Source organism: Thunnus maccoyii, chromosome 12 (genome assembly GCF_910596095.1).
Source record: "Thunnus maccoyii chromosome 12, fThuMac1.1, whole genome shotgun sequence".
In the NCBI taxonomy this organism is placed as follows: domain Eukaryota; kingdom Metazoa; phylum Chordata; class Actinopteri; order Scombriformes; family Scombridae; genus Thunnus; species Thunnus maccoyii.
Window position 1 is genome coordinate 20,490,307 of NC_056544.1, and position 20,269 is coordinate 20,510,575.

At 39.4% G+C, this 20,269-nt stretch overlaps 1 protein-coding gene across 1 annotated transcript in view; it reads left to right on the forward strand.

Annotated features, from left to right (window-relative positions):
• The window catches only part of colec12 (collectin sub-family member 12), a 32,037-nt gene that overhangs the window by 2,822 nt on the left and 8,946 nt on the right, over nucleotides 1-20,269 (forward strand). The window contains exons 2-3 of the mRNA XM_042428172.1: nucleotides 822-872; nucleotides 18,406-18,528. Of these exons, the coding sequence (XP_042284106.1) occupies nucleotides 822-872; nucleotides 18,406-18,528 (174 nt within the window). The remainder of the gene's footprint in view (nucleotides 1-821; nucleotides 873-18,405; nucleotides 18,529-20,269) is intronic.

Sequence of the window (20,269 nt, forward strand, 5' to 3'; positions counted from 1 at the left end):
TGGACATAAACAGGAAACAGGGTATTGTGAATATTGGGAAAGTCAAATTCCTCAAGTGAGATGTGGTTTCAGATTTTTCTTTTTTACAACTGTTTAGATTATTTCTGTCATTTCTTAACTCTGCTCTCCTTCGTGCGTCTGTTCAGGAGTCTCTGCAATTTCTCAAGTTTTTAAACCACAGCAGCAATAACTCTTGAATGTTCCCAGACTGCATATTTAGCCCAGGAAGAGACAGGTACACTACCAAAACACAACTTTCCAGCAGTCATCATCTTTTATATCACCACGCCTCACTACCTTTAAAATAACAGATGAGGGTTTTTTTCTGGAGGTCTTTTGGGACATGTGGTCTTTCTTTATTGTCACCAGCCAAGGACGATGACACAGTATAAAAAGCTTTGAAGTCACAGAAGTAGTTTCCCACAGGCGTAAGAGCTGCTTGCAAGGAGACTACACTCAGGGCCTGGCATGGAAGATAGGAGTAATCCCACAAAGTGAAAGAGTTTACTGGAAAAGAGCAGAGCCAACCTGAGTGAAACATGGCGTACTTCTTTGTCTAATAATAAGCGCGGCACAGTGAAAGGCACCAGTGGGTTGTGATACAGAAATAAAGTCCTGTATCATTTTGGCCAAATAAACTTTGAGAAATAGACATTTTTATAAAATTATACATACTTTAAGTAGGAGTAATATCATTTAAATGATTTAGAAACTCATCGGTTTACATAATATGATAAGTTGTGTCTCCATCCCTCCAGTTTCATGGCACATTATATCATAAATTCACTATTTATTAATTTATTTCTGTGTTTTCCCTCCAGACGACTTTGCTGATGAGGAGGAGGTGCAGTCCTTTGGGTATAAGAGGTTTGGTAAGTACCATGTGACTTTTTGACTTCTGGCAGTGAACTTCAAGTGTCACCTTCATTAGTGCATATCCCATATAACACATCAGTGATGTCAGTTATCCATATAAATGCATAAATAATATTTTCTTAACATACAGTGTTTTCTTTGGCTATATTCCACCTACAAGCATTCCTGAGGTCAAAAGGAGGACACACCTTGTTTCCCAGAAACCAGCTTATTTTTGGCAGTTGTGTTGTTTCATTTTTATCTCTCTGTTGTAACAGCAGTGGGGTACAGTGGAAAGGGAAACCACAGCATCCTGGGTGTTCCTGAGCAGTGCACTGATTTTGTGCAACCGTATCAGTATCCTAGTGTACTTTTGTTCCCCTCAGTACAAAACTGCAATAAATAACTTGGTCTAAAACCAAAAAAAATCAGACTTTAAATGGGCCTGCTCGTTTCCTTTTCTTCTAGTTCCCCGAATGTATCAAGTATCTGGAATGGTAGCACAGCAGCCAGGTTCATAATCTCACCCAGGCCAGATCATAGTACTCTCCAGCTGTGTGAAGCACAAATGTTACATTAACACATTCCTCCAGATGAATCTCCTGATACTGGCCACAGTCATTTACAAAAAGAAAGATTTTAGCAAATTATGTAAAACCTGCTTTAGTCCAAGGTTTTTGCCTGCGCAGCACTCAGGTTTTTTTAGCATCTGCAGTTCGAACAAACAGTAACCTTCTACTTAATATTTTGATCATATGCCAATAAAGTGCTACTATATTGGTGAAAATACAATATCTGAGTGGTTACACTATTTTTGTACAGAATCATTTAAGAAAATCAGCCAAATTTTTTAATGTACAGTATGTGTATAGTGTAAAAGTAGCAAAATTCTAATTGAAATCTGGTGATATCTGATACATATAGTAAATCCATTATGTTATAGTGACTCAGGAATTTTGTCCAATAGGGCAGAAAAATTAGTTTAACTCAGGTTTTCTTAGGATTTATAAAGTCGAGTTGATTGTTTAAAACATGGCAGGCAACAGCCAATCCAATTTCTGATGCCCTATAACCCTCTTGTGTGTGCCCGAGTGTTCAGGAAATTGGTCCCTACATAAGTGGTAATACTGCCTAAATTACAGATGATAATAGGCCTGTAGAACTCACTGCAGCAGCATGTTTACATTTAGGCACATTACCCTGAAGGTAAAATGAGAAGTTCTGTAACTTCTGAAACGTTATGGCAATAAAACAAACCCAGTTTTTTTAGTTTACTCTGTATCCATCTCTTGGCATTCCTCATACACACGTAACACCAGATGTCTGTTATTACAAATACCTTTTCTTTATTTTGCGGCACAAATGCTTGGATACCATTTTACTACTTGCAGCTAATTTTTTTCCCCCTCTTTGACAGCATACATGTGAATAACCATAACTTCAGTGTAATTTTTCTCCTGCTTCTGTCCCAGAACAGAGATCAAGTTACAACCCTTTGGGTTGAAATGGTCACAGCGGTCCCTCTGGTTTAAGAGGTGTTTTAGAGTATGTGTGTCATCCAAGCACTCAGCAGTCATATTTCAGGAAGTGTGAGGGCAGAAAGAGTCCACATTGTGTGTCATCAGGATCAATTTACACATGTGAACACCTCTTACCATCTAACATCTGAATGTGAAGGTCCGTGTATCGGTTCAACTTGCTTTCCAAGAGGAGGAGAGTTTGAATTTCCTTGATTCCAAACCAAATGGGAAAATTACACAATGTGTCAACTCGTGACAAAAGACACGTTGCTCCAAACTCTGTGGAGCTACTACACATAATTACGTATAGGCAGGGAAATATGTTGCTCTGCTCCTCATGTGTCCTCAGTGTGGAGAGAAATTGGGTCCTTGACTCATTTTGACATCTGCTTTCCACAAGAGGTCTATTATCCCGCTGAGATTATATCCAAACCTGAGAAGTTGCTGAGCCGCTTCCTGTGTCCATACTGGAAGTTTATTCAGTACAAACCTATACACTCAGAGGGAGAGGGAGAGGTGGAGAAGGAGTAGGCATTGTGGGCCTTGAGGGTCCATGCCTGGGCTGTGCTGTGTCAGCAATGTGCCAAGGAGAGAAGGAAGAGGGGGATGGAAAAAGAGGGAAATACAACCTCAAGTGGAGATGATTTTACAAAAAAGTTGTATCTTTCTATTTTGTATCTGCTTACTCTATCTTCAGTGCTCACTGGTTGCTTTTGGTTTTATCAATTTGCTTTTATTTTTTTCCGATTCATGGGGGGAACGTTTGTCAACAGTTTTATTTTCAGCTGAGGAACCACATTCCTTGCCCGACTTATTTTTGGGAGCAAAACAGCAAGTGGTTTTAATTTACGGGGACTTTATTACCAGAAAAGAATGTTTTCAGAATGCTTGCCCGTTACTTACAACCTCCTCCAGGGCGTGCATGCATGCAGTTCGTGTTCTGTTGTCCTAATGAAAGATTACTTGTGTTTTCAATAAAGAGTGGAGTGAGTTGGAAGAGGAGGAGGAGGAGGAGAGAGGGAGAAAACATTAAAGGATTACAGAGAAGTAGAAAGCAGTTAACAACACGGTAACAAGAAGAGAGACAAAGACAGATAAAACTACACAGAACACCGCCTGGTTGATTTGTTGCTGATCCCAGACCTGTGAAGTCTACAGGAGCAGAGTCTGTGACTGGTCAGAAGAACAGTGGGTCAATCCTGGATTGACCAATGACAGGCAGGCAGGAATGAATCCCAGACAAGGCACAAATCACTGCATCCTGGCGGGGGACAGCGTAAAGCATGCCATGAGGCTTTCTTGCGGGAGCGTTAGTTGGGGGACAGGTTTAGGTCATCGGCAGGTCGATTGAACTGGCCCCTCTACTCCTTCTGTGTTTAACCCTTCATTTAATACAGCTGATAACGACTCAAATGCAGACAGTGATAAGAAGTAAGCTAAACAGGTGGTTGTGAGCCCTCTTATGTGCCAAGGCGGACAGTAGCGGGACACTCAAACAGATTCTTGTCTCCCACAAGTCAGAAGCTTACAGGCATGTTTGTGTTGAGCATGTAATTTGCTTACCCAGCTGTGAATGGGCAGCCATTCTCTCATGTTGCAACTATACTTGAGCATGTGTATTTAAGCTTATTAAAACCCCAGTAGCTTATTAAAGTCATCATAGGAAATGTAGATGCCATTGACCATGACACTCAGCTTTTCCTCTCTTTTGTTTTAAGTACTTTAATGGAAAACAAGAATGTGCTTCACTTTCACAAGGGAATTAAAATAATATTGGTTGTTGCCATGTTGGGCTCAGAGGACTTTTGCATGAAGTTGAACCTTTCTCATCTTCCCTGCCTTTTGAGAAGTGGTGGGCTGCGCTTGCATGTTTTTTTGAAAATGCAATTCACAATGAATGGCCTCTTGTGGTATCTCTAGTGTTTGAATACATGTGAGTGCCATAAGAGCGTGGAGGTCACAGTGTTAGATTGGCGTGAAGAACATCTCACGTTGATGCAGCCTACATGATGCAGGAGATAGAAGTTTACGTCTTGTTACAAAAGAAATTTGAAATGTTTTGCTTTTTTTTTTTTTTTTTTACATCCTAACAACAATATTTCCCTAATCTTATCCAAGTGTTTTAGTTGCCTAACTTCAAACATACCTCAGTTATACCATAAATATACAATAATCATACCATTAATATTCTGTGCCTGAGCTCATGAACCTCCCTGCACCTTCCTGGCCGAGCCTGAGACAATTGAGAGCAACATTCAAAATTGACATAAATGTAAATACGAGAGGTGGCAAATAAATCTGTTTCTGATACATAAACTTTTCATATGGTCCACCTACAGTAGTGTTATAGAATGGTAATCTATGATTGGACGATATGAGGAACATGTGATTATAAAGCGACTGTTGTTCCTTCCTAAACTACTGGAGGCTCCATTTGTTATCAAGCTCGGAGATCAAAATGTGTTTCAGCTGCGTTAACTTCCACCTAGCAGGCACTTATTAAACACACACTGTATCAACGATTGCAGACATGAGAGGAGGAGCTGCCACTAACTCAATAAGCAGCTGAAAATGGGTCTCAGTTATGGAAGAGGACAGTTTTGGAGTTGCAGTGAAGCTCCTGTCAGTATGTGCTTTTATATATAGCTGTGGTTGTTTTGACTGAAACTGGCCCAACCACCTCACCAAACATCTTCACACCACTCTGTGCTAAGTGTCCCCAAGAGATACATTGGCCAATGGTAACAACACGCCTACAACAAACTGACATCTGGTATGGTGTCTTCTCTCGCATAATGGATGTTTGCTAAGCTCTCCTTTCACAGCAGGTTTTGGCTCAGCCACAAGAATAACACACACAAGTATTGGAAGTGTCTGACTCCATTTTCTGTCAACAGTCTCAGACAGGCTGGATGAAGAAGTTCTGCATATGGCACAGCCTGTGGTGTAGGCAGAATTTATATTTTAGGTGGGCCAATACAAGAGTGGGTGGGCCATCTTTTTCCAGAAAAACTGACTTATCAAAAGAAAACAAAAAATTGAGCATCAGTCTATGAAGGCTGTACACAACAGTATAGACAAAAGCGTCTTTTATAGCCTATACAGTATAAAAATACAGTTTATTTGCACCAGCAAGACTGACAGCTCATTGGCTCTACAGAGCACAGGACTGTTAATTAACTATTTTATTTATCTACTTATTTTTATTATTAATTTTATTATTAAGTGGCAACTAAACATAAACCAGCAGAGAAGGTGTTAACATAAACGGAAATCGCACACGTAACATATCCCTCTTGCATTCATTATAGCCTGTAGCCGTTGTTGCTTCAGTCAACAATGGCAGTCTGTCATCTCATGAAAAACCAAATCTGCACATTTTACAGAAAACTGCATCCTTACACTCTGTTCTGTCAAAAAAATGGACCGTACCAGTGTGATGAGAAGCACCTCGATGTTCCATTCTTGGCTCTGCTGGGAAATACATACAGATTTGGCTGTGAACGTGTTTCATAAATGGCACATAAATCGGTGGCTGAGCCCATAGCTGCAAGAACATGATTTCAGTTGGGCGTGTGGGGATGTTGACTACTATACACCCCCTCCCAAAAAATTATTTAGTTTATTAAATACTTGCAGCGGCCGGGCTAACTTTGTTGTAGGCTGATGAGTTGGGTGGACTCAACTTTGTTTATCCATTGTTGTAGTGTTAATGTTACATCGCATGAAAAGCTGAAAGCCAGCGAGCTGACTGAAGGCAGCTCAGGAAGGTCTGCGTGTCAGAAGAAGAGCAACTAATTACATTCCAGAGACTTCCTACAACTTATTTCAACAGTTCGTTTTAATCAGACAACAAATTCAATACACACATCAAATCAACAAGAAAAAATCAAGTTTATATTTATTTATTTCCTTATATATATATTTTTATATTAATTGTTACAAAATGTATTTTGATCAAATTTGGCTGGGTGTGCTACTGCCGGCCAGGCCCATTACTGGCTATGCGCCTGGGTTCAGCATCAGAGTTACATTTATTTGAAGTCTTTTGGCTCCAAAGAGGGCCAACATCAACCTCAGTGCTTCCTCTCCTTGAAACCCAGCACAAAGCTGGAATGAAAAATGTGTATTTTTCTTTGTTCTGTTGTGAGTCACAACGCTGCTCACACTCCGATCGACTGTCAGACCTGGCCGTGGTGTGTTTGTTGCTGTGGATGTGATTGCGTTGGCCCCAAACCAGCACACACCGTTGTGTTTTTTTCTTGTTTATGCTTTAGTATTTGTGTTTTTGGAGATACTGAAAATGTCTGCATGTTGTGCAAAGAAGCCAGCTATGTAGAATTTTTCCATTGACTCAGCTCTCGAATGTTTCAGATGACCGTTTCAAGTCAGGCATGTGTTTGTGTATTCACATCTGCTGCAAAGGAAAATACCAGACCTGCTCCGTCTGCCTGAACATACTCATAGCAACTTTTATGTTTGCAGGATTAACTGCAGTGTGTTCAGTGGTTTAGGACAGTAGTTCAGGAAAATTATGTTGTGTACCTCCACTCAAATAAAAAAACAAACAAATGTTCTCACTTACCTCTTGTAGTATCTTGTCATGTAGATACTTTTTATGTTATCTGACCAGGTTTTGAAATATCTGTCTCTGAGATTTCTGCATGTGGAGCTTAAAGAATTGAAATTTTACCTTTAAACTAATTCAACAGCATCATGTCTTTCCAGAATACAGTTTCTTGCTTACCTCAGGTAATACGCTTGTTTCACTGTAAACAGTTTTCATTTGAACTACTTCTAAAAATTGTTGACAGTGAGGTCTGTGGATTATTTAGACTGGAACACTGTTTCTGGAAAGAGAAGTTGCTTATGTTTTTTTTCAATTCTTCGTTAACCTGATAATCTGACTGAATTGCCATTTAACTTTCATGTCATTATTTAGTCTGACATTGTGTTCATGTTAGCGGTTTTCATTTTTCACTTTCAACACAGCAGTGGTTAGCCATAGCAGTTGCTAGATGCAATTAGCTTAACATTTGTCATGTCTATCAAAGAAATATGAGCTGCTGTTTCTTTATGTTGGCTTGCGGCAACCTCTATGGCATCATTGATCTTGTCGCCATCTTCCAGCTCTGTTACAGGATGATCCTCATTCTCATTCCCTCCTACAAAGCTCTGATTGGCTGGGTTGTTTTTCCAAACAGGAAACATCAGACCTGTTTGAATGGCTTCATATAGATATAACATGATAGCACTAGTGATAAGTGAGGAAATATGGACAATTTAAATATATTCTACTACTTTCCACATGGACCACAGTGCAGCTGCAACGGCCTGAGCAGGCAGTCAGATACCATCTTCTCTGTGGTCAGCATCTTTCCCCACAAGTAAAGCCAGACTTGGCTGGACGGCTGGCTGGGTCCACACTGTGTGGTTTCATTGGCTGTACTGGGCGATGAAGCTTGAAAGTGGTGTGCGGTGATGGGATGGAGTACAGCACAGTCTCAGGCTGATGATCATCAGGCTGGGTGATGATTGCTGCTGATTCAGTATCTAAAGTGCTTCCACGGCGGGCCACCCAGCAGGCGTGACCACACAAAAACCCGACAGCACAGATGGTCTGTGGAGTTAACTCCAGTGTTCGGTTCAGCGGTTTTGGGCTCACATGAGTGTATAATGAAGTATTCTTAACCCGCATGAGAAAATATGCCTCAGTTTATTTGTTTTCATGTTGTTGTGGTGAGGTTGAGATTAGGAAAAGTCGGGCTTTATGGTTGATGTCACTGCATCTGATTTTTAGATGTCTTCCAAGACACAGAAAATTATCTGTGAGGCTTCAGTGTGGGAGCCATTATAAATACTAACATGGCCCTTCTACAGAATAACATGGTTACAATTATAGACTTCTTTGATATTGATCACACTTATATAATCCACATTTCACAAACAGATTGCCGTATATTCTTCGTGGTAATAAGAAAATTAGTTGGACCAAAATGGATTCTTATAAAATCATGAGATCAGAGCCACAGCACATTTCTACATGGAGGTTTCAATCCAAAAGTACAACATCCTGTAAACCCTCACTTTACTAGACCCTCTTGTGCACTGTGCCTAAACCTGTAAATGACTTAAACCAGTGACGGAAACTGTTTTATATCTGATGTGTCATTAAAGTGGCCATTGCTTGTCCCATGTGGCTTCTTTTAAAGTAACTATGTTTCATGTGTTGGCAAACTATATCAATTACTCAACCTTTGGAGCTCAATAGTTAACTAATTCAAATTGGAGAGGAGCTTTACTATCCCACATTCTTAATAGGATGGCAATTGGGTTCTTGATCCAAATCTGATTAGCTACTGCCAGGCATGACAGACTGCATCCAAGATAATTGCTCTTTTAGGGACATCTGACTTTTATATGTTCTTTTTTCTGGACAAAAAACAAAATACATTGGCTCCTTCTCATGCACAGACAGAGACATTTGCAGACATACTGCAGATGTAAATGATTCGAGTCATAAGTCAAAGACTAAAGTATGGATGCTCATGTGGTGCAACTGACATGGTAAAAGTGAGGATCAATGACCAACCCCCTCTGTTCTCTTTCTCTGAGGTTCACATGGCCCTGTTTTACTTGAAATGACCTCATTCCAACATGCCAACACTGGAACTTGAGCAGAGGGAGCCAGGGGGTCTCTTGTTCTCCACTCAGGCCAATAAAGTTGGTTTATGGCTTCCATGTTGTTCTAAATTCATGCATGTGAATGTGAATGATCGTAATCAAGAATTGTGAGCTTTGAAGGGGCACTTTTCTTAATTTTAGTGTCCTGTATTTTAGTTGGAGATATTCAGTTTCAGTTGCACATGGGCTCAAACGTATGCATTGCAAGTACACAAGTGCACATAGTTAAAAATAATTGATAGTGCATAAGAGAAAGAACAGCTTGGAATTTAACATGTTCCTCTTTTTGATAGTTGACTTAAAAAAAAAAAAGTTACTTTACCCGTTAGACCCGTTTACTTATCTCCATAAAGGGTTATCAGGCTGGATTTAAGTGCTTAGACCAAGATTACAGCAAACGTGGCATATTTATGTTGAGTGGCCCCTTCTCAGCACAAGACTAGGCCCCTTTTTATGGAACAGGATTATAAAACAAAATAAAATGTTAACAGTCTTTATAAACAGAGAAATACATCATCTTTATTTTAAATTACAATTGATAAGGGAAGTGTGAATCCAAAGTTGAAATACAGTTTATCATAAATTAACAAGTGTTTAGTGTGTGTGCATAAATGTACACACTTGCATGTGCCCACTTTAAAAACATTCCTTTTTAATAGTGTAGATGAAGGTGTTATTTTAGTTGCATTCTACAGTTTTCAATGGGAATATTAACTCTCAATTACGTTTAAAAAAACCTCCACCTCAGCTTTCTAACTCACAAAGGAGCTACATCACATATTGTATTCCATAACATAGTCAATACTTAGTATTTCCTCTCTTGAAACCTGTGGCAGCAGATGGGATTCCAACTATTTATCTCCAAATCTCACCATGAGCAGAGCAGGAGACACACACAGTGAGACTGGATTTCACTCTTCAGTGGAAACTGCTGACTGGAACATAAAGACTTTTTTGATATTCAATCCTGCCTCACAAAATATCCCCAATACAGTGGCCCAGCTTTGTTTATGAGGCACACTTGCGTGCTTGAAGCTCTGTCTCTTGAAATTACGATATATGACCTATTTGTCATAGTCTGTCCTCCTCTAACCAAGCACAGATGGGATGACAAAACCAGATCTAATCAACACCACGTTCCAGCAGCCTACTCAGCTAACAATTAATGCACCATAAAGTTTTCCTTTAACACCGAGCTCTGTTCCACTGAAGGATACCATTATTCTCCTTTTGCATAGCTCTGTCAAAGGATACACCGCTCTTCATTTCCAAGCACTTCTTTCTTTTTATTGCACAAGCTTTTGTGGAGCTTGCATGTGTCTGAAATCACATAGGAGTCCTAAAGGGACTTGCAATTTTGTAAACTTTGCAGAGAAAAACTTTGAGTGTTTATGGATGGCACAAATAGCAGGTGGTGATAGGTTAGAATGTAATGATTTTTAATAAAATATAAACATGTTAAGGAGTTTTTTTTTCTTTTTGCAGAAAAATCACATCTACTCTTTCTCCCTCATTAAAAATTACAGAATCTATTAATATGCACATATATTTCATTTCAAAAGTTTAACTGTTGGACATGAAATATCTCCTACTTCACTGAAAAGTCTGTTCTCAGTTTATGTGCACTGAAGGCTTCAAGTTTACACATCACACTAGTGTAAGTTGAATATTGATGTAAGTTGAATATTAAGACAAGATTGGCTTCCAAACTAATTTTGATGTCACAAATCCTGCTGGTGAGCCCACCCCTAAAAATCAGATTTTCAATGAGCACAGAGAAAATTTCCATTTTTAGTAGCTGAATGTGAAAACAGCCTTCCAGTGTCAAACTCTGCACTACAGGTGGGTGGAAAAAATCGATTCACATAAGAATCTCGACTCTTATCTCCTACCGTTCTGAATCAGTTCACAAATGTCAAAAATCGATTTTCTAAATTGATATTGACAGAATGAAGAAGGCCAAACTCAACTGCGAGGGCAGTGCAGCTTTCAGACAGTCTACAGCGCGCACACGCTAGAGTTATCTTAATGGATGTGTAAAGAGAACTGGATACAGCATCAGAAATGGGGCCCCCTTCATTCCTATGAAAGTTGCTCAGTGGCATATGAAGTCAAAAAAGCCACTACCTGCAACATACTGTGCACACTCCATGGGCCCAATGCTCCCATGGAGCATGCTCACTAGAGACTTCTGCTGGCCGAGACCGCTAACTTCCGGTTTAGCCCTTCAGATAACTTGAATGAAGATAAAATGATTCTATTGTGCTAGACTTTTGAAATGTGATCAGACCAAATGGATCAAATTCTGATAGTGAAACAAATAATTTCACAGGGGTTGTGAAGAAAGGTGAAGAAAATAACTCAGTGCTCAGTCTGCTTCACCTCAAAAACCCTGCGTCTGTTCAGTGTCTTGGACAACAATGTTTTTTCCTCAGAGCTAACACTTCAGCAGAGAGGCTTCTCTCCACTGCTGGAGACATGACGTTAATAACAACACAGTAGAGCACTCTGCCTCCCCCTCAGTTTGTTATTCTCGTACAGGCAGGAGACTGTAAGATGCTTTCAAATTAATTAATTCATTAATTAATGCAGTTAACTTTTTAAAATAAATAGCCCGAGAACCATTTATCTTAATTGCCAGTTATGTTTCATATTGTACTTCAGTGGAATAAGGACACTAGTGAATGGTTTGGCACACAGTATACTGGAGCAAGAGAGTGAAAACAGTGCTCCCTTTTCTATTCATTCAATCGAGAATAGGTTTTGAATCGCGAATCGAGAATCAATTCTGAATAGAAGAACTGGAATCGCATTGAATCATGAGATTCCCAAAGATTCACACCCCTACTCTGCACATACATCATTCTGTACAGTAAACTTCAAATATCCAACTGAAGGAACAAGAAGGAAAACATATTTTTGAGTGGAGGTGGACTTTAAAATTCCTGTCAGATTTATGAGTCTTATGCAGTCCAAGACTTGAGAGATAATAGCATGCTAAAGAGGATGTTTTCCAAAGACGCCCGTCCACAATGTATATACCAGTGTGGTGTTTATGTTATGGCCTGTGGCCAAGGCCTTCAAAGGACACTTTTCAGCTTTGTCAGCTTTAGGCAATGTGTGTGTGTGTATAATGAATGCATCCCATCCTGTTCAGACATGCAGCCATCCATATGGTATTTTTCTCTAAACAACCTGAACATACAGATTTCTATAAACCACTGATCTCCTTACTCATGCTGAAAAAGAAGCAAGCTCTACTGAGAGGGTTTCTTATAAAAACACCCCAAAAAACTGAATATTGACTGAGGGCAAAGTAAAAAATGTAGCCCCTTATTCATATATTGCTTGGCATGAAGAGTTGATGTATCAAATGTTTGCATGCGTCCTTTGATTTGGCTCCACTGTAACAAGGTCCAGATGTTCTAGAGGACCGGGGCCCAATTTTAAGTGTCATAAACCTGTTAGCAGTGAGTGAAAAAAAAAAAAACGTGGTATGCTACGCTAGCTCAGCAATTCAAGGACCCTAATGCCTTAGTAATTTGTCTCAGTAGTAACTTCCCCTATTTGAGAGTGTTTACTTGTTAACATTCCAGTTGGTGACTGTTAATACTGGGGCAGCTATAAGGGCTAGAGGGGGACAAGACGACCCCGGGGGAACTTTGTTTGCTCAGTTAAAGTTTTAACATTTTCTGAAGAGTGAAGTCAGAAGCATTAGTCCTCGGTCCTTCAAGCTGAAGCTACTCAAGGTGCATGGCTCAAGGAATGGAAATGTGTGTCGGTCAGTCAGTTCGTCTACCACTTTGCTCCAGACTGAAATATCTCAACAACTCTTGCATGTATTGCCATGAAATTACATACATTCATGGTCACCAGAGGACGAATCCTGCTGACGTTGATAATCCTCTGACTTTTTAGCGACTGCCACCATGACGTTGACATTCGTGGCTTTAGGGAAATGTCTTGATAACTATTGGATAGATTGCCATGAAATTTGATACACACACTCATGCCCCCCTCAGAATGAATTGAAATAACTTTGGTGATCCCCTGACCTTTCATCTAGTGCCATCATCAGATCAGAATTTCAATTTCAATACTTGGTTTGAATTGGTCTTAGTTTGTGAATGCGGACCATGTGTAACATTGAAACAATTGGTCCCTTCAGTGAAAGTCTTATTCTAACCATGACAGCAGCATTGCGTGTCTTACCAGGCATTTATTGAATGTCTTCATTCAAGTGGGTTGCTTGCTTTGATTTGTCTCAGGAATTAAAAAAACATTATGGAAAATTGTATGATATCCTCAGAGGGTCACTGCGGTACATTGTTGTTCTTTTGTGTGTCTATTTGCATATGTTAAACCAACTTGTTTTCAGTACAAGATTGATTATAGAAATTACAAACTATAACACACAACTGTAATTACATGTAATTGTACTTTTGATTGATCATGTACATTTGTAAACTGATACCACACAGTAGTATAACCACAAAATATGTGTCCTCCACCCCCCGGTAGAGTAGAGAGGCATGGCTGTCTATGTGACTACTGGTTTTTGGTGTGTGACCATAATATTCAGCTTTCATATGATACAAAATGAAAGGCTGAGAAGTAAAAGGATTCCTGTGGTAGCCACCCAGTCACTGTATATAACATAGTATTAACACTCTGCACAAAGGGTCTTTACACAAAAAGGCTCTGGTCTGTACAAGCTTTCTTTGTGTTGCCATGGAAGTTTCCACTGCCGGCCAGGAGTGAGACGGGGAATGCAGTCAAGTCTTGTGGCAGGTACATGGAATAAGGGAATAAGTGTTGAGATTTTTTTTTCTTTGACTGACTCAGAGTCCAAATTAAATACAGCTGTTTTACAGACACCAAACTGTATTGCCCCCATCTTTCTCCCTCTGCCTCTTTTCTCTTTCACCCTATGTCTTGGTGAATGGCGAACTGATGATAAAAATGGACCACAAACAACACTAGCAACTCTGTGAGTAGGAACAGTGGTACTAAATGCCAATGTCAGCATTTTTGCATGCTCACAATGATAATGCTAACATATGTTTAGAAGGTTTAATGTTGTTTACCATGTTCACCATCTTAGTTTAGCATGTTAGCATGCTAAACATTAAACACACTACAGCTGAGGCTGATGGGAATGTCCTAAGATTTGCAGGTATTTGACAATTTAGTATTGTACAAATTAACATTTTGAGCTGATGACAGCACTAAATGAAAGGTCAGAGGATCACCAAAGTTATTACAATTTTACTTTTGTTGGACATGGATGTCTTTACCAGATGTCAAGACAATCCATCCAATAGTCGTTGAGACATTTCACTCAAAACCACAAATGTCAAACTCATGGTGGCATTGGAGAGAAAGTAATCAGCATTCATCGTCTGGGAACCATAAATGTCTGTACCAAATTATGTGCCAATCCATTAAGTAGGTGTTGAGATATTTCACTGAAAAGCCAGGGGATAGCCAAAGTCGGTAGGATTCATGCTCTGAGGACCACAAACGTCTTAACTAGGTTTTGTGGTAGTCCATCCAATAGATTTTGAGAGATTTTAGCATGAAAGTAGTTGCTTAGCCGACAGACCAGCATTGCCATCCCTAGAGCCACACAGCTAGCATGGCTGAAAATTAGCTTCGAGTTAATTGTTCATGCATATTTTGAAAATATATATGATTTTTGTCTGGGTCTGTAATCTCAGCCTTAATGACCATATATAAACAAATACATGCCTAAACTGTAGGTACATGGTTTTCACTTGTCAGCAATAATATGTAAGCTACAGTATCCTCCGCCATACCTCTACCTCTTTCTAGGCTTTTCTGGCATTTATTTACCTCTTGGGGATTGTCTGGCTGGACTCCAGCTTGTTGATTGGGGCGTCCTGGCTGCCTTCCAGCCTCTCAGCTCCCAACAAGCTCAGCCCCCCTGTGTTCTGCACTGGGCTGGTTGGTTTAGCAATGTGTTTTCAAACAGCTCCTGACATGTATGTGTCAGCATGTTTATGTACTGTGGTAGTTTATGCGTAGTAAGCAAGAGGTCACAATGGCCCCATGGATATGAAACATGACACACTTACTGACTAATGAGGTACAACATGGAGGGGGCGTAACAGACCAAAGCAAGCAAGAAATTAAGTATTATACTGTTATATTGGATTTTCTTTCATCAAAATTGACCATCTAAATTTCATGCCCCTCAGGTTTTACATCACTGCTTTGAAAAGATTGTAAATATTATATTTGATTGTGCAAGACTTCATTATATACTTGGATTATCATCATCACGACAACAAAGACATTATGAGTTCAATAATTCACTACTTGTGAAAACAAGCCATCGAAGCATTTACAAGAATTGCTGGGCTCACATCTATGTCTATGGATATAGAAACCCAGTTGTTATATTTTCTGTCTGGAGTCAGTGTTGGAGAATACTGCAGCTACCTTGGAAGGATTTGGTCTTCATCATTACTGGGGCCACATCACTGACAGAATTGTTGTTTAAGCAAAATTCCTTGGAAGGGAACAGAAAACACTCCGGTGACAAGCAGTGGGAGCATGTTGTGACCCTGGAAGGAGCCACTGGCTACTCTGCCCAGAATTAATTTCCATGTTAGTGCAGTTGGAGCTTCATCAAGAGCATGACAGTCTGGGTTTGTAGTCTGGTAGTCACCCGGTTCTACACTGCAGTACGTGCTAAATAGTGACGGTTTTAAGTTAACGGACCTTTTCATTTTACACAAGACCACATGTGTATATACATTAAGGTCCTGACAGCTGATGCCATTTTGGTTATGATTTTACTGTCACAGACACATTTTTTCCTTGATGGACAAATAGTTTAAACATTCCACCATCCTGGTCAAAATCCATGGGGAACAAGCATTTTGCTTTACTGCCCCACACTGGAACATTTCTGTAAAATTACAGTTTGTTAGGTCTTCCCCATTTATTCCACTTTCAGTCTTAAGATCCATCATATTTTTAACTTCTTTTGAGAGTCCACAATTATTAACATAAAAACAGGATAACATTAATTTTGTCAGTTACACTCTTACTTTTTCATCTTTTTATTTTCCTTTTTATTATCTACACATATTTTTTTAATTTCTCTATAAAGCACTCTGTTCAGCATTTGTTTTAAAGTTTGCTCTACTGTATATATGAATTGACTTAACTATTTCCCCATGTTGGCCAAGTTGTTATATTTATATTTATATTTTCACAGAGTGAGAGAAAGCTTAAGTGCTCCTGCATTTTTTTTAGGCTCAAACAGTGATCTCATAGTGTCATAAATTCTGTACCCCATTTGTGCAGTTAGTAATGAATAATAATAAAATATGGTTGCAACTCTGTTAAAGCACAGCAGGCTGGGATAGCACGCTGACACGCCAGTATGGATCTAATCAACAAACATTTTGAGCCTGAAAACGAGTCCAGTGATCAAAACAGTCTTGTGCAGAAGGATGACAGAAATCATGATTCCTTGAATCATCTGACAAGGCTGCTTTTGTGATTCATATTCAGGTTTTATCAAACACATGTTAGTAGTGGGGTGTGTGTAGAAATGTTTTTTTAAACATCTAGAAACGTTAATACCTACAGTACCAGTCAAAAGTTTGGCCACATATTCTCATTCAAGGGAACTGGGAGGTGTGTCCAAACTTTTGACTGGTACTGTAATTCAAAAGGTTGTGACTGTGAGAAAGTATTTGAGATTCAGTGACCCTGCAATCATGATAAACACTCATTTACCCACAAATATGATACTGCCACTATGGTCCCAGCATTAGCACAGATATATTACCTCTGCCTCGCTCTTGACCCATAACCTCCAGACAGTCGGCCGCTTGTTTACATGGTGTGATGTTGTCCTTTAAGCAGCATGTGGTGAGAACCAGTCAGGGGGCCTCTGATGGAGCTCTCCACATTAGCTCCCAACATGAGGCTCTCAGTACATATAAGGACAACAGTGGTCTGCATATCCATGTCTAGGTCCACGGCTGGGCCCCTTTGAGGTGGTCAGACATGATGTTTGCACAGATGTGTGGGTCCAAAGCTGAGAGGCCAAACCCCCCAGTACCCCTCTGGTGGTCCTGGCCCACCCCTGACTGGGAAGGATGGAGCCTCCTTTGACTCCAGATTCTGTCCCATCACGGGTGACATGACTTAAAGGAACAGAGTCAGACCTCTGATACTGTTTGAGAAAGATGTCAATACAGCTGGAGTAGCTTGTAGCTTCTACTGATGAGGACAATAGACCTAGACATAATCCTATGGGGCATTTTTGTTTTTACTTTTGATCCTCATGCCCAGAATCAAGTAGTAGCTAATCTGGCAAAACTTTCTTTTTGTTTAGACCTGTTTTATTGTCTGACAGCTGTTGTTTGTTGCCCCATAGGACCGTTTTTTAGTGATGTCCCCTTGTTCTGAGATCTTTAGTTCAGTCTGTACAATGTTATCGTAACCTAACCGATGGACAGAGCTATGAAAATAAAAACAAAATTGGAATAAATCATAGTTTTCCTTTAAGTCACTTTTGGGATTGCTCACATTTTCAAGCCACGTTTGATATTATAACATTTCTCATGTATTTTAAGCATTTTTATTTTTGCTAAAACCTTTTGTTTAATAACTTTCCTGTCCAGTAAAGTATGACAGATTTACACAAATTCTCTCTTCCTATACAAATAACATTTGAGGTTCGTTCCAACTACAGAAACTGCTTTATTGCCTGTTTTGAATACACACCAGCTGCCAGAGGCTTCTTGGTCAGTTCTAATGAAGTCACGTAAACATCCTGCTTATAGTATAATGTTTGCATCACATGGTACTAGTGGTTTAAACAAGTAGTGCTGCTGGACAAGTGAACATCTGTGATGTAAATGACCAAAAATTTTACTGCACCATGGTTTTAGGTTGGATGGCAACAAGGAATGACACAGAGGGGAATGTTACTGTTTTGTTTCGGTTTCTCTGTCGTATGGCTAACACATGTGCAGTGTTTTTACAGTTTCATAGTGAGTCAAGTTTTTGCATATTCATGAGGGCAAATGTTTTCAATTGATACTTGGCTGAATCAAGACACAGCGTGTCCCACTTTAGAGATGCAGTACTAAACTTAGTTATGAAATGAAACAAACTTCCCATGTGACTTAACTTTTGAATGAAAACCTTGGACTTGCTTTCATTAACTTCCCGCTCCTATTGCACAATATTTTAGTTACTACTGCTTCTCATCATTGTATTGTGAGTTATTAGAATGACGCAGATTTACTACATACAGTATACTGATTTTTGACACAAATTCCATTATGTATTGCAGGAATCCAGGAGGGTACAGAGTGCACCAAGTGTAAAAATGACTGGGCATTACGGGCAGCTATTGCACTGCTCTATGTCCTCTGTGCCCTGCTCACCATAGCAGTGGCTGTCCTTGGGTTCAAAGGTAAGTCAAAACAGAAGTCAAAAATTGCTTCTTGTACAGTACAAATGACACATGCTGTAATTTTTACATGCTTCTAAGTCAAACTTTGACCTCCACATTATATTTCAAACAGGTTTTATAGCTGTCATGTTACAGAGATCTAAATCTTACATTAAATGCAGAATTGCTCGAATAACACAATAGTGAGAGTGGTTCATAATGAGTAAAGCAAGCATTATTCTATATTTTTGTTATTGCCAACAAACTCCATGAAAAGACCAAAACCAACAATGTTGTGTCTGTCTCTCAATATTTTCTGACTTTCCCGGCCTATCTATAGGTCTCATCCCATAGCCTATTTGATGTAAATCTTTAAAACAAATTTAAAGTTTCATTGTTTTAAAAAGGCTATGTCATTTCATAAAACAGCAGGGCACTGTAGTTTTTAGCAAACATTACCTAAACAGGAGTAAATAGTGCATTTTCCAGGGACTATTTTCAGCTGCGGATTAGTACACATTTGGAGTGCAAGTGATTATTACAGAAGTAGGCTGGTGTTTGTGGGATTGACTCAAAATAAACTACAGTACCCATGTTTGTGGTAATGAAGAAAAATGTCTTACAGTGTGGCAATGTGGTTCATTTATGTGTTTTTAATAGTTTTTGGACAACAATGGAGGTCTAAGGGTTTGGCTACACAGGCGATAATTGTTAGTATAATAACATAACATTGTTGGTTTGGGGCTTTTTATAGGATTTGTTGACAATAAGAAAAATATAGAACAGCGCCAGACTTTGAAATTACTAGTATCCACAGGTTCTTAAAAAGTCAGTCATACATTTTGCATGTTTAAGGCTTAAAGTATTTGATGTCTTATATTATATCAGTCAGTCCTATTATATTATATCCTGTCCCATTTCAAAAAAAGTAATTTAGTTTCAATAGACCCTTAAATCCATCTTTGTTGAAATATTATAATAGAAATATGTAGATTCTGTTTTTTGCATAGATTTCCCCCTGTACTTTTACACCCACTGCCCCTTTATTTGCAGTCTCTCTGTCTCTTTCTCTTGTGATGTGAGTCGAATGGTATCACTAGCAACCAAATGGAAAACTAAACCCATCCAAGTCAGAGAGTCCAGCCTAAGATTTTACCACTTGAAGAGACTCCCTTGATAGAATCCCTTGTTCACTCTCCACTGAGTTTATATCTTTTGGAGATAAACCATAGCTTGAGATAGGAAACACATTTGTTGTGCAACATTGTCCTAATTGCAACCCACTTGTGCGGTTTCTGTCTTTACTGTTTAAACAAGGGCAGCTATGTTAAGTAGAAACAGACAGAAATTCCAATTATCTCATGGGCTATCAATATGGAAGTCACTTTTGTCTATTGTCCAATCTTATACATTTTGAGGCCCCTATCAATCATAGTAAACCTGTCAAAATATCCTTGAACTAAATATTTAAGTCCTACATGTCTGATGTCCTGACTTGATGAACCATGTACCTCAACCAGAGGGCCAAAAGCATATTCGCCCAATGGGAAATGACCTCATTCAAAACATGGTCTTCAAGTGAAGATCTAGATCTGAATCATGCCTTGTATGTGCTGTCAGGATTGTTTTGGTTTTCCAGTTTTGGGTCTGTGTTAGCGCGGAGCCCATGTGATTTTGATGGTTTTGGTCTAATGTCTACCAGATGACCATGCAGCGACTACCCTGGCTTAACAACCCAGAGGAGATTTTATGGCTTGGTAGT